Genomic DNA, 15,155 nt, shown 5'->3' with positions numbered 1-15,155 from the left:
GCCTATTACTTAAGAAAGCTAATGACTTCAGACATAACTCTAACAAACTTAATTACATCTCTGCAAATAAATCAGGTAAACAGTTAACATCATTAGTCAAAAAAGTTCTAAAGAGACAACCTATTGATTTAAAAAAATAAAATATTCGATTCAGTTTACACAAATAATCAGATCATTAATGAAGAATTTTTCCTGTTTTATGGAAATGAAAAGATCAGGACCCTCTCCCCTTCCTTAAATCACTTAATTTGAAGAGCTTATTAGTGGAGCAAAAGGAGGAACTCAACAAGGACTTCACTTGTATAGAAATGAAATCAGCTATTAACAATTCTCCCTTAAAAAAAGCTCCAGGAATGGATGGCCTCCCTCTAGTTTTACTCAACATTTTGGACAAACATAAATCCTCTTTTTAAACTCTTCCACAAACAATGTACCTTACCACTATCTCCATGATCCCAAAGCCAGGTAGGGAAGGCGATAGGCCTTCTGATTTTAGACCTGTAAGAGATAATGTATAGTGAGACGGTGACTGTTGAAAAATAACTCCGCTGCGCGTCAGGGTTCCATTCCCCTGTAGGGAGTTATTTTTCAACTGTCACTGGCTCACTATACATTATCCCGCTTAGAACATGGCTTACTACTAAAACATTCAGTGATGTGACACAAACTAATGATTAAAGCACGTTTTATTGATTCAAAATTCGCAAAAAGAAATGCGTACTCTGTATCCATGGCAACGGCAGCCTAATGATACTTAATATTCACTAAGGCCCGCCCCCCTTAGTTACTGTTGCTAAGTCTGACAAACTTTCAGTTTCGGAGCTAGACTGGCATGGTGCTCCCACTGTCGCTAACTGCACTCCCTGGAGAAATACTCTCAAATTTCTACAATATGCATTTGAAGGATATATTCAGGATGTCAGACTGCCACAGCAACGAAATCAAGGTAACACAGTGTGTGCAAATGAACAGTGTTTAGCTTCACCCGTGCCACTTCCAGCACCCAGACTGGCAGCTGGACTGTCTGAGGGCTGCGGAAGAAGTCAAACAACGTTCATCTGTGCACAATGCGTTGACACACAGCTGGTTGAATATTAAAAAGCAAAAGCAGCATATGTATACATTCAGTAGGCTATATCTTCAGCAGCTAGCTAACGTTGGCTAACCCTACACTTTTCAGGGTTTGATTTTGGAACAGGAAAGAAACGTATATCTTTTTCCAACCTCTCCAGGTAACGAGTATCATTAATACACAACATGCCCCAGGCACAACATTTAGCTCCAAATCCACAAAACCAGCCTGAAAATGAAGGAAATCTGAAACGACTGCATTAGAGTCAATAGAGCACAGCTGTGTTGTTGTCGGACCCTGGTCTGAGCCGGCCCGATGCTACGTTATGATTGGCCAGTCTGCGTGTCGGGGGGGGACTTAGCGAAGGGTCAATTGGACGTTTCTGTTTCCACTCCGATCCTATTTGGCCTGTGTGGACTAATGTTAACTGATTTTGATGCTCCTCAGTCTAAGGCCGTTGCTATGGCGTCCCCAGCAACGGAGCAGCAGTGATGCCTCAAGAAATAAACACCGCAGAATTTTGTTGATTGACCAGTCAGAATCAAGTATTTAAGAGTGCCATGTTCTAAATTACTTTAATCAACTGAGATAAAAAAAATGATTCCTAAAGCCTTGAATAATAACTTAACAAAAATCTTACCAAAAATTGTTCATCACAATCAAACCGGATTCATACAAAACAGAGACCTAAAAACCAATACCAGAGCATGCTTATCTTTAATACAATATGCAAAAAAGCACAAGAAAGATTTAACATTAATGGCAGTGGATGTGGAGAAAGCCTTTGACCGAATTGAATGGTCCTATCTGTATAAAGTATTAGAAGTCTTCGACTTTCCACTAAAATGATGATTTGATAAAAACATTATACAAGTCAGCAAAGGCACAAGTATTCACAAATGGAATTCTCTCAGAACCCTTTCCCTTAAGTGGAGGCACAGCTCAAGGATGCCCTTTATCACCCTCCTTGTTTGCACTTGCTATCGAACCTTTAGCACAAAAAATCAGACAGAAAATATAACTGGTATCACTATTGGTAAGAAGCAATATAAACTTAGTCTATTTCCTGATGATTTATTACTGTACTTAAATGATATAAACACCTCCATCCCATATGTAGTGGACATTATTACAGAGTTTTCAAAATTATCAGGCTATAAAATGAATGTAGGAAAAACAGAATTATTGATATTAGACAAAAGTATAAATAACTTGGAAAATGTAAAACAATTTAAAGTGCAAACAAAGAATATTAAATACCTTGGGTGCTATATCAGTGCAGAAAAATCACAGTTATATAAAGACAATTTTCTCCCATTAATTAAAGATTTTAAGCAAGACATTCAAAAGTGGAGATTAAGATTAATTTAATAGGAAGAATAAACCTTTTTAAAATGATGTGGCTGCCAAAATACCTATATATATTTCAAACAATACCCATTACCCCACCAAAATCCTTAGTGCTTTAAAGAAATAAATTCACTCCTCAGATTCAACTCCAAGAATTAAGAGAAAACTATTGTATTATCCTCGAGAAGAGGGAGGTCTGAATCTTCCGAACTTGGAATTTTATCATAGTGCAGCTCAAATGTTTTACATTGACTGTATAATTAATAATCGAAATGAAGAACCATGGATAGATATTGAAAATAATCAGTTACAGCCTAACAGTTTACTCTTAGCATTTTTCTCCAAACATAAAACTAAAATAGCAAATGTCATAATTAATAGTACATTAAATGCTTGGAAAAGGGTGACAAAAATACTTAATCAAGAAATAGAAATCCCCAAACAAATACAAATCTGGAGCAATCCATCAATAACTATTCAAAATAAAAAACTACAATGAGAGACGTGGATAACAGGCGGAATTCATAAACTATCGGATATTATGAATCATGACTCAGTACTTTAATTTCCTGAACTAAAGAATAAATATAAACTAAAAGACACTGAATTTTTCAAGCACTTGCAACTGAAAAATTGGATAACATGTCATTTTGATCTTGGGAATAAGGTCTCAACTGAGATAGGGGAGATTCTAAATAAAAGAGAAAAAAAAGACGATTAATAGGTGCTGTACATATTATTCTTATCAAAACTGAGAACAATGAAGAACTGCTACAAAATATATATAATAAATGGAATAAAGACCTTGGTATGGTAGATGCAAATAAAAAATGGAAGGAATGCCTACAACTCACATATAAAATCACCACTAATGAAAATTTATGCTTAATTCAGTACAAATTAATGACAAGAATACACTATAGTAGAGACAAAATTCATAAGTTCGATAGTAGCTCCTCAGATAGATGTTCAAAATGTGGCACCCAGAGTGACTCCCTCATCCATTCCTTCTGGTATTGCGAGGAAACTAGAAAGACATGGGATAATATTGAAAGATGGATTTCTATAACTTGTAACACCAAAGCTGTATTTTCACCAACGATTTGTATCGTCCAAAATGTGGAGAAAGTAAGGTATTCAACTGGCTGGCAGATTCTTTTTTCATCATTAGAAGCACCTACACTTCAAAAATGGGAAGCATTAATGAAATATTATTTGAGCTTTCAGAGGACAATGTCGGAGGACAGTAACAGAGAGAAACAATTTAACAAAATATGGAGCTCAGTTTATGAAGCTCTGTAGACTGAGGGAGGCTGCAGGATCACCACATCCAGCCTGCATGAATCAAGGGAACCCTGTGTCTGGTGTCAGTTCTTTCCTGTTCCTTGCCCTTGTGTGTCTATGTGTCTGTGTGTCTGTATGTCTGTGGCTGTGTGGGTGAGTGTGGGTGTCCGATAATTATGTATATGAGTATGTATGTATATGAGTAGGGATGAAGTGTTATCTGTAATGATGATTGCAAGTGACTGTATAGTTGCTAACTTGATTTCTTAAGATAAGTGATGATAAGTTAACATTGAAACATGGAATGTATTGGATGCATACCCTCACTCATTCAATAAAAATAATCATTAAAAAAAAAAGAAGTAAAGTAATCAAAATGTAACTTGCACTGACACTCAGTAAGTTACTCATTACATTTTAACAGGGTAGCTAGTAACTATATTGTGTCTCAGTCACCTCAGCAGGTGCCCCATGTACATAGGCTGAGTCCTTGCTGCAGTGGCTGCAGGTTCTTTTCCGACCTGCGGCCCCCTGCCGCATGCCATCCCTCCTATCCCCCCACTGTCCCATCAAATGAAGTCTAAAATGCGCAAAAAATTATCTTAAAAAAGGAAATGTCAAGAGACTTAATATCACTTAAAAGCAAATAGAATGAATGAATGAATGAATGAATGAATAAGTAAGAGGTTAGGAAGGATTTGTGACAGTACAACAGAGAAGCCAATCAGCAGATGTGGTCTTTGCTAGTGAAACTGAAGGCTTCTCACTCAGCAGTCCTCTGAAGTCTCAAATGCTGTTTTTTGTAGGTGTTTCAATAAACTTCTTCATTCAAATTTGTACCTGTGTCGAATAGGGGTGTGCCATATCATCTCGTTCACGATAATACCGGTATATTTTTTGATATCATGAAACATTCATATCATGATACTACGATATTTTGGCTTGTTGGCATATTGACGTCATACTGAGGTAAAAAAAAAGAGGAGCAGCTTCAGTAGTGTAATATATACTGTGCCGTCCTGAATGTTTTATGAACAGCCACAGGGAACAGCGTCTCCACCAGCAGCAGCACAGCGTCTCTCCCTCTCCTCTCTCGCCATGCGCACATGTAAGTCGGTGTAATCAAATAAGTAAACCTTTGGTAATGTAAACCTACATGCTGCTCATGGCTCAACAATAAACCATAAATATGTGAATGTGCAATAGTTATGGTAGCACAACAGCCTGTTACAGGTTACAGCGTGATGATTAAAGGAGAAATGGCAGAGCATAAAGGTCCAGATGGGAAAAAAAAAATCAATTCAATCATTTAGGATTTTGCTAAAAGAGAAGGAAATCACCTGTTGATTTATATATAGATCCCAGGGTACATTTTTTATATTTGGGAACTGTTTGAATGTGTAATCCATGGTAGATTTTATGTTGTTGAACTATTTATATTGTACACAGAATCTAAATCTCACTCTGAGTTATTGTTGTTTACAAATTTAAGAAATAAGAGATAATTTTTTTTAGTTTTTACTGAATACTTGAAGGCAAACTGTTTGGTTGACATAAAACTGTATCACGTGTTTTGTTGCAATTCTGTTTTCCTAAATAATATTTTTTATTAATATTTTTTACAGTTTTTTGTAGTATTTGTCATATCGTCAAGAACATCGTTATCACAAAAATACCCTAAAATATTGTGATATTATTTTAGGGCCATATCCACCCTTAGTGTTGAAACATTCTTACTTCTATTTAGATCTGGGACTCCTGTCATTCTAGTTCTTTTGTAGAAGCAGAGATCTCTCTGCTCTCTACTACTCTCTGTTGCGAGAGTTATACCTTCTCATCCTAGTTCTGGTCCACATTCACATCCACATGAATACATCTGTATTCTAATCCAGGTTTTGTGAAATCCCTAAAGTCTAACAGTGTGTTGAATGCATTTCCTTCCTCATAATACCTTTTCAAAGTGGATTGTTTTCTTGCTTGACTTCCTTGCCTTTGTTGGCACATTGCTATGCTTCTTTGAATGTTACTGCTGCCAACAGTTGATCAAACAGCAAGCAAGCAAAGATAGTAGCTACACAGAAATGTGAGAAAGACAACTTGTGAGTTAAGGTTACAATAAGTAAGACATCAGAGAACCAGAATTTGTTTACTGATGTTTCTCTGCTTGTCTGTTTTCCTCCCACAGAGATCATCCATCAGTTCATTTTGGAACAGCAAAAGGGGAGTCGAGTGCCACTCTGCATTAACCCTCAATCAGCTGCATTTAAAAGCTTTATCAGGTAGGAGGCTCATTAACATCCAACAGTATGAAAAGTCTTAGACCTAAGCATTCTGTATGTGTTGATAAGAAAAGATACAATATGTAAATCAGACAGGTTCAGAGCTGTAGGAAGATGATGGAGCTAGGCTTGCAGTTTCCTTGCTTTTTGCTAAGCTAGGCCAAGGAGCCACATACCCTTTGCACATAAATTACATTGATAACAGTGTTTTCTGAATCCAGATAAAATGACAAATGAGTGTTGGAGTGAAAATCTCTGAACTCCTTTGAAAATTTTTTTCCTGCTGCTGCAAGTACATTTTCAAACTTCCAACATGTCAATCTCTAGTTACCAGTGTCCTAACTGCATGATCTAGTTGTTTTAAAGTTTTAAAACTTTAAAACCATTTCATTTTGATAATTGTATTTTCCCATATATTTGGAGAATTATTAGCCTCTCTTAAAACAAACTTTTAACATTTGATGAACATAACATAATCTCAACAAATGTCTAGAGCTAATAGACAAATTAATAGCTAATATTAACTTGAGCCACTTGTTGGCCTCTTTTTGAACAGTTCCACAGTGGCTCAGCCCTCTGAAATGCCCCCGTCTCCACTGGTGTGGGAATAGCTGCTGCAGTGTATCATCGTCTTTCCCAACTGACAAGCTGCTAAACTGGGAACAAGAACGCCTGTCAACATCTCCTTTCATCTACGTAGCACTTCACTGGAGAGCAGGACTCACAGGTCTGCTGTGTATATGCTGAAATTTGAAACAAATGAAGAGAAATCCACTGATCATGGCTTTATGGGAGTGAGTTAGAGGGGTTTGGTATGCAAATGAATGAGACTAATGCTCTGTAGACCAAATCTGAATGGTTTAAACTAATTCACCTAATTACTTCCTGGAAGATATCATTTAACAGTTATTGTACATTTGTTTTGCTATATATATTAATATACATTTGAAAAAAGATGTCTATTTTAACATTTCTGTAATACAAACTGATACATTTCCCATGCAATCAGGCTACTCTGCTTCTCACAGCCACCTTCTCCTCTGCACTGGTAAATTGAATCAGACTTTGCTTCATATTCAGACAATTGATTGTAATTGTGTTGGCAGGATTAACTGAAAGCTCCACATACCCTTGGGAACACTGATATTTAATTCATTAAAAATTAGTTATCACAGGCATGTACCCTTGTATCCTCCTGTACTCTTGCACGTTTGGTTTAGTTTTTACTTATGTAACAATTAGTTTGCCAAAGATCAGGAGCCTCATGTATAAATGATACAAAAATATTAAGATTGTGGGCAAAATTGCAAAGTTTGGAATTTATGAAGCATTACCTGTCTGCACATTTTTTACATTACACTTGTGTATCTGGATGGACATGGACATACCAGGCCACATTTTAGGGTTTCATTGTGTTTCAGACAAATTAGTTTGCTCAGTGTATCTGTTGTTGCTTGTTCCATAGGGCTTCACTTGAGGGTAGGGTGAAGAGTCTGCCATCACAGCGTCCACCTAAATGAATCACACTGCCTCCCTATCTCCAAAGCTTATACCTCTTCCTGTCATACAGCAAGTGAGTGGACTCTGGTCAATGGAGTGGGGAAAAAGTGTCCAGGCATACTACGAGTGACAACATTCAGGGAGCCAATTGAGCCCTGAGTGCGCTCTGACAATAGGTTGAAGGTGCACAAAACTTTGCCAAAATAGTCAGGGCAAGCGCTTTTTCTACAAACAAACATGTTGTTTAGCCTGTTGACTGACACATGGAGCAGGATAAAACGTCCTCATTGGGAAATACTGAAAAAATGTGATGTTCGCTCGCTTGCTCATTTACGACGCGTCCAGATAGGAAGAGGTGTTATGTGCTTCTTTGTTGTTATAACGTGAATTTCTTAGAAATGCTGGATACAGCCCACCTACGATTCAGCTGTAGGAAAGGTGTGGTTAGAGATTCAGCCACTGTTAGATGATATGACAGGTACTTTGTTTGAAGTACTTAAGTGTTTGCAATCTCTCTACACATTAGCCATTACAACTGTAGAAGAGGTTAAGCAGGCAGGGCTGTGTTCCTGTTTAAGCGTTCTTCTGCCAGTTGGGGGTCAAATGTGGATAGATTCAACTTAAACAGTAGCAACAGTGTTTAAACATATTAATTTCATTCATAATATGCATGATTACTTTTGACTCATATATGTACATGATGTCAGTATGGCAAAATGTAAGAGGCACATACCCACTTGAGGTCTTACCTGTTATTCTTTCTCCTTCTTACTTTTCATAGTTTGTCATCTCTTCATGGTGGAATCTTTCCATGTAGAATGCACATCTAATCAGTTCACAGTCAGCAAAGTCTCTGTCATTTACTTACACGCCCACAACATAGCACTTTTCTCTATTTATATAAAATATAATGGAGGTAAAAATAAACAAATTAATGGAATTAAACTAGATTGCAGCCTTGGATATATCAACTATTAATGGTTGTGGAGGAGGAGTATACACAAATCCACAAATGTTTGGCGTCGTAAAGAGGACATGCATACAGGGCTGTAATTACTGTTAGGTATATGTGAAGTTTTACATAGATGTATAATGTAGCCTACATGTATTAGAGTGAGTACAATTATGCATGTGTATGCTATTTTGCACGTGATTTCAGTGATGAATGTGTGCAGACGTTCATACATGAGGCCCCTCAATATTAGTTCAGAAATATTGTTTGTAATATTTAGTTGATCCTGTCCCAGTATGTAAAGCTTCCTCAGTCAGTGGTAGTGGAGAGGGTCAAGTATCCCCTGAAAAGGCCAACAGCAGTTTTATTTGTGTCTGGAGTCATGATGGGCATAGGTTAGCATACTGCTGCTGTACTAAATTGAAATTGAATCTGTTTGGGTTTGAATTGTGTTTTGTTGTTGAGATAATTGGGTCTTGATGATGAGGGTTTAAATGTTCACTTGCATGTCACATGAAAAACAACTGAATCTTCCTGTGAATAGGAAATAGGTTAAAAAGGGATTAAGGGATCAGACTAAAAGCTATCCTCGTACTACACCCTGCTACTAAACAAAACCACACAACTCATCTGACTTCATGAAGCTTACAGTCGCTTCCTCTACTGAGCAGCAGCAGAACAGGAAATTCTACAGTGCTACTCCTGCCTCTTTCTTGTATGCTGATATTCACTTTAATACTAGCGTATGGCTAAACAATCCTTTCGTTTCATGAATGATAAATGTGTGCTGTCCACTTGTGTGCCTCCTAACTTCACTGCATGGACAGTAAAGTAACTATTTATGCACTCATCCAAACAGAGCAAATTCCATCCCAAAGAGTAGGAAGATAAAGATTCAGGACTGTGGAAACTGCACTGAACTAAAAGATATCAGCTTTCCAGTGTTCCCCCATGACCTTTATTTGAATTGCTCACTGCACTTAAATGAAATTGAATGATAACCTCTACAGCCTGTTGGCCTTTCTAGTGTCAAAAAAAAATTGCTCAGTTTCACAATTGTTTTGTAGCATCTGATGTTTATTAAAACACTTTAAATAGTTACTCAACTCAACAGTTAGATTGTGGAGCGTAATGTTGGCTACTGGCCATGAGATGCTTTTATTGACAAGAATGGCCATGTCTCTGATCTGATTTGTGCAGGGAACCTGTGTTGCAATTTTCCCCTCCCTTCCTCCCTAAATACCCTATTTGGTTCTTAACTGTGACACAGTTTTCCAACAGCATTGGTGGGACAACCCCATGACTGAACAGTCACACTTACACAAGTCCACACTTCAGCCACATTATCTGAAGCACTTATTTGGACATCTACAAAATTATTCCTGTGTTTTTCCAAAGCTAGTGTTGGAAGTCATGAGACTAGCCATTTGGTTTCAAGCTACTTCCTACTTGGACCCACTGTGGTTACTGTGAAATGTACTCATGTACATTCCTGATGGCTCACTTTGGCTTTCACTTTTAGATTAGTGGTTAGTTAACTGGATTTAAATCAGGGTTTGTTTCAAACCTATGTGGTTGTATGGTTGGTCTTGTACTTGTTCGTCTTTGGACTGTAAGGACAAATCAGAAACTGTCATTGTGTTATCAAGACAATTTCAAAATTAAAAGAAAACATACCAAGGCAAAGAAGCAGTCTAATCAGCAATATCATTCTTTAAGGGTGTTTAGTCTTTGTTCTGTCTCAGCACATACTATTGAACAACCTTTTCCTCATGGATTGCATTCAAGATCCTAGAATGGAAACAAGTAGCATATGATTGATGTATAACTGATGGCATAGTCTCATCTATGTGGGTTTTTCTAAATGGCAATCCAGTGCTAAGGTGTGCTCCTATCCCTCATACATGTACACTGTCTCCAGAAAAAAAGAGCTTTGAAGTAAATTATTTAATATATTTTTAGAATTGCTTTTTATTCCTGTTCTTGATGTTCTATGGCATGCATTCTTCTCACACCTCAAAGTATGATTATGTATATATGTTAAATAGAGAGGCAAATTTAAAACACCAACCTGAAAAAACAGTGACACTGTATAGAAATTGTATTAGCCTACACATTTTTAAGGCTGTGAAGTTAATTTTATTTTTAAAACTTGCATACAAATGTATATATTTTCTTGATTTTTACCCTGCAACTGGGATGTGTAGAGGACAACAAATCAAATGATTCACAGAATCCACAGTCATGTTAACTGTATCTTGTGTGTACAGCAGAGTTGTAGATATATCAAAGGATAAGCCTTTCTTTGTTATTGTTGTTAATGATTTCATCACAGCAGCACTGTGGTAATATGTACATAAATGATTCACCATGTTAGTCTCTACCTCTTGAGCTCAATAACTTGGCTTTGTTTACCTCCACACCTTTCTGATTTCGTGTGGGGATGAATTGAAAACACTTGAATGTCCATTCAAGCTTTTATACTGATATACCCCCCCCCCACACACACACACACACACACACACACACACACACACACACCCATCTTTCCTGCACAAAGAATTCACATAAAATTTTGAATCATCAAATGTTTGTAATACGAAGTACTACCAATAGACTGTTAGTCAATTTTCACTCTTTGATAGGATAGAACCTTTTGGGCAGGGAGAGTTACTGCTTCCTCCACAGTGGCTGTGTTCAAAGCTTAGTGTCAACGGCTCCATTTAACTTTTCAAGTTTCAGTTTATTTTACTGAGAGTTACACCAGTGTTACAATGATTCTTTGCAGGAATCCAGCATTGAATCCACATATTGAATGTGAATCCCTTTGAATTGAGTTTAGATTTGCCTATTACCAGTAGCAAGTAATTAACTTAATGAATATCTTAAACGCAAACTAAAGCAAACAAACACATTTAACATTTTGAAAACACTTGTGCAGAAACACTGTCAATACAGAAAACATGCAAATTGAGAAACACTGCAAGTCCAACACAAGGGAAATTTACCAAGGACACAAAAAACCTTTTTTAATATTTTCATTGTCTGATTCTGATGTTATGGGAAATCTAAGTTACACACCTAGTGTAATGCCATATACACATTATTGCAGAAAACGTCTTTTGCTCCTGCTAATGTGCACTGCATGGAAGTTCAGATAAGTTTAATTTTGACCTCAACTGTTGATGTCTAAAAGCTGCTGCTGTGATTGCAGATTGAAAATATAGAAATATAAAAATATAAAAATACATACAGTAACAAAGAACAAATAACAGAACAGTTAAAACAGCAGCAAGGTAGGAACCAGTGTTAAGTATTAACTAGTCAGAGCAACTTGGTAGCCGAATGGTCACAGCGTATACGACGCTAGTGCAATCGGTTCAATTCCAATAGGGAAAACTTTGTTGCACGTCATACCCCGCCCTCTCTTGCCGTTTCCAGGCTGCCACTACAGTCTTCATCTGTCCAATAAAGGCAAAAATGCCCAAAAAAAATCTTATTTACGAAGTACCTTTTGCCAGTTAACTGTGCAGACTCCACCTCTTTCTCCTAGAATTCTGCACAGAGCAAAGCAGAATGTCAAACACGAGAGCCTTGGTTTATTGCCTGAATGTGAATACAACAGAAGGTTGTCGCCTGGAAACATCTATCACAGTTGATGTGTATGCTTTTCAGTGTTTCTCTGTTTGCTTGTATTTTCTGTATTTGCAGTGTGTCTTTATGCTACATATACCTTGCCAAATTGGTGAATTTGTTTTTTTTTTAATTTCCTTGCATTTATTAATTAATGTTTTTTCAAATCTTTTTTTAAAATTTTAAAGGTGTTATCATATATACTTGTCTCTTCGGTGTCAGTGCATTAAACTCCCTCAGCCACTATGTTATTAACCAAGTGACTAAGTAAGTAAACTTTTATTTATATAGCACCCTTCATAGTATGTGTACACAGAGTGCTTAACAGTACAAACAATAAAACCACAGTTCAGTGAGTCACAATAAATGTGCAACCGAAACATTCAAGAAAACATACACGCAAGGCACATGGCAATGCAAGGTCAGTGCATGTAGAAGCATGTAATAAAATACGTAAATAAAAAAAATAACAATTGAACATGATCACATGGCACTGCAAAGCCAGAGGAAATAAGGTAGACAAGCTGAGAGAACAACAGAAAGTGGCAGATAAAACAGTGGATACGGCCTAACACTCAAAAGCTAGTCTGTACGGGTGAGTCTTTAACTGACCCTTGAAACTATTTACTGACAGGGCAGATCTCAGACCCAATATGAAACTACCTGGATGTATCTCCAGCTCTAAGAGTGCATGATTGGCCTCACCCTGATGAGGCTCATAATTTGATTTCTGTTATATGGCCATAGTTTTACATAGAATATTATGACAAATAGCTGCACAGTGTCACTATGTTATTATTTATCTGTGTGGATTACCCCTTATCCATTCAGCAAGAACTATTCTGAAACAAAGGACATAATAGAAAAGAGACATACTGTAGGTGTCTATTGGAAACTGAATGGGAATTTTCTCAGGAATGAACACAGCTAGCAGTGGTACAAGTCACTCTCCCTCCCCACCACCTGTATGAACTCTGTGTAGATATAGATATAGTTTCTTATATGTTTTATTTTTTGTTGGAATGAAGTACTTGAATCAAATTATACTCATTTTGAAAAATTGTAGAGTAATAACTGACAAACTTGTGTGAGACTAATCACAGCTCATTAACTACTGGACTGTTTGGATTCATATAATTTGCTGTCCTATACAATGTTTGTATATTTGATGTTTCAATCAGATGCATTGTAATTTGAATAAAACTTGCAGTATATACAGTACATAGATGTATCTATTAAACTCTGCGTTCAAACACTGTAAATCAAAGTCAATGACTAGATATCAGCTGTCATTTTGGAAAATGTTAGGTTTACCCAAAAGGTTCCATCTGGAAAGTAATAGTGAAAAAAAATTAAATGTGACTTTTAAAGAATGCCAAACCTTGTTGTCCATACTTCCCTTGTAATTTAAAAAGCCATATTTTTTTACTAAAAAGCCTTATGCTTTTGGGATTTAGGAACTTGGGGAATGATGGCCAGACGCAAGACGGCCACTCTACCACCTGACGGCATCATTTGTGCGCATGAGATAAGTGTACGTACAGAGAGCCGGAAAAGCTATCATTATTATAATTCTTCTCATTATCATTATTATTATTTATTCTGCGTGGTTCAGCCGAGTTTGATCTGTTTTGAGTTTTTTTTGTTCGGTTTTTTGTAGATATCACATTAATTGCTTGCAGGCGCTGGGAAGGGTTCTTTTAACCACAGACTGTATAAAATAACGGACGCAGCTACCATGACATCACCCACTGCCTTTTTGAAACCTCAAGTAAGACATTTTGGCTGTCGATTTATAGACTATAGAGACGACTCGCAGATAGCATGTCACTCAAATAGGCCACACTCTTAATAAAGTGTAACTTTAAGCCTTCATGAAATTTAAACGGCTGAGTTATAGAAACTTTGCCCCCAAACAGTATTATGAATGGGGAAAGGGGCTATAAAGAATCAAGCTTTTTTTTGTACCAGGCTGTAAAGATGTTTATTTCTGCTTTAAAGTTTGGCATTTTAACATGGGGTTCTATGGGGATTAACTTGCTTCTGGAACCAGCCCCAAGTGTTCATTAGAGGAACTGCAGTTTTTGGCACTTCTGAGTTGGCTTCATTTTTTTTTTAACCCTGGAGGTTGCCACTTGTCTTCAACATGTAACTATCAACACTCGTGTTCTCTGGAGCATCTTAGGACTATACAGAAGGCCTTTACACTGGTGACTCTCTTTATAGCCATCTGACATCACATGGCAGATCCATTAGTAACATTTTGTACCACCAGCATTAGAGTCCTTATGTGCACAAAAAATGTGTCGTTTCTATGAATTGTTCTACCGTTGTACAACACAGTTTATTGTTCTTTTGTGTTGCTGCCAGTGTTGGGGATAACGGGCTACGCATCACCCCCAACACTGGTGGCAACACAAAAGAAACGTGCTCTAGTAATACATTACATTTTAGCAGTAACAAAGTAATATAACGTGTTATCAACACATTTACAATGTCACGTATTGGGATGGGAATCGAGAACCAGTTCTTGTTAAAGAGATAGTGCACCCAAAGATGAAATGGATCACTATGGACGAGCAGTATGGAGATATTTTGTGGCTTCAATTATGTGTTTTTGGACGTTTGAATCTGGGGCGCCATAAGCCTCCATTAGGTGGAGTTGTGTTACTACCCCCTCTCCCCTTGGATCTCCGCAAGGGATGTGAGGACTCTAAAACTTCACCTGAGCCTCCCTCGGCATATGGGTGAGTACATAATGGCTGAATTTATAATGGCTGAATTTTCATTTTTGGGCGCACTATCCCTTTAAGAACTGGTTCCAACTGGTTCAATTCATCGACATCATTAGCCTTTATGCTTAACGATTCCCTTATCGATTCTTTTCCTTACACCGAATCTTTACGTCAATGACGCGTGTCACGCTCGTCAGTCAGCAGCACGTTCAACAACAAAGAAGACTTAATGGCAGAGAGACAGAAGCGGTCGAAAGCGTGGCTTCACTTGAAAAAAAAAAAACTAACAGCGCAGCGTGCCATTAATGCTGCACCGTAATTACATGCAAGGGTGGAAACACCACCAACAT

The 15,155-nt window shown here is 37.3% G+C and overlaps 1 protein-coding gene across 3 annotated transcripts in view; it reads left to right on the top strand.

Moving 5' to 3' along the window:
• The window catches only part of nlk2 (nemo-like kinase, type 2), a 205,841-nt gene extending 192,398 nt beyond the window's left edge, over nucleotides 1-13,443 (top strand). For all 3 annotated transcript variants that reach the window (XM_033631279.2, XM_033631277.2, XM_078166837.1), the window contains 2 exons: nucleotides 5,892-5,985; nucleotides 6,542-13,443. In XM_033631279.2, the coding sequence (XP_033487170.1) occupies nucleotides 5,892-5,952 (61 nt within the window). In that variant the 3' untranslated portion in view covers nucleotides 5,953-5,985; nucleotides 6,542-13,443. The remainder of the gene's footprint in view (nucleotides 1-5,891; nucleotides 5,986-6,541) is intronic.
• Nucleotides 13,444-15,155: the final 1,712 nt, after the last annotated feature.

Source organism: Epinephelus lanceolatus, chromosome 4, assembly GCF_041903045.1.
Source record: "Epinephelus lanceolatus isolate andai-2023 chromosome 4, ASM4190304v1, whole genome shotgun sequence".
Lineage (NCBI taxonomy): Eukaryota > Metazoa > Chordata > Actinopteri > Perciformes > Serranidae > Epinephelus > Epinephelus lanceolatus.
Note: the sequence above shows the minus strand (reverse complement) of the source record. Positions and strands in the feature narration are given on the sequence as shown.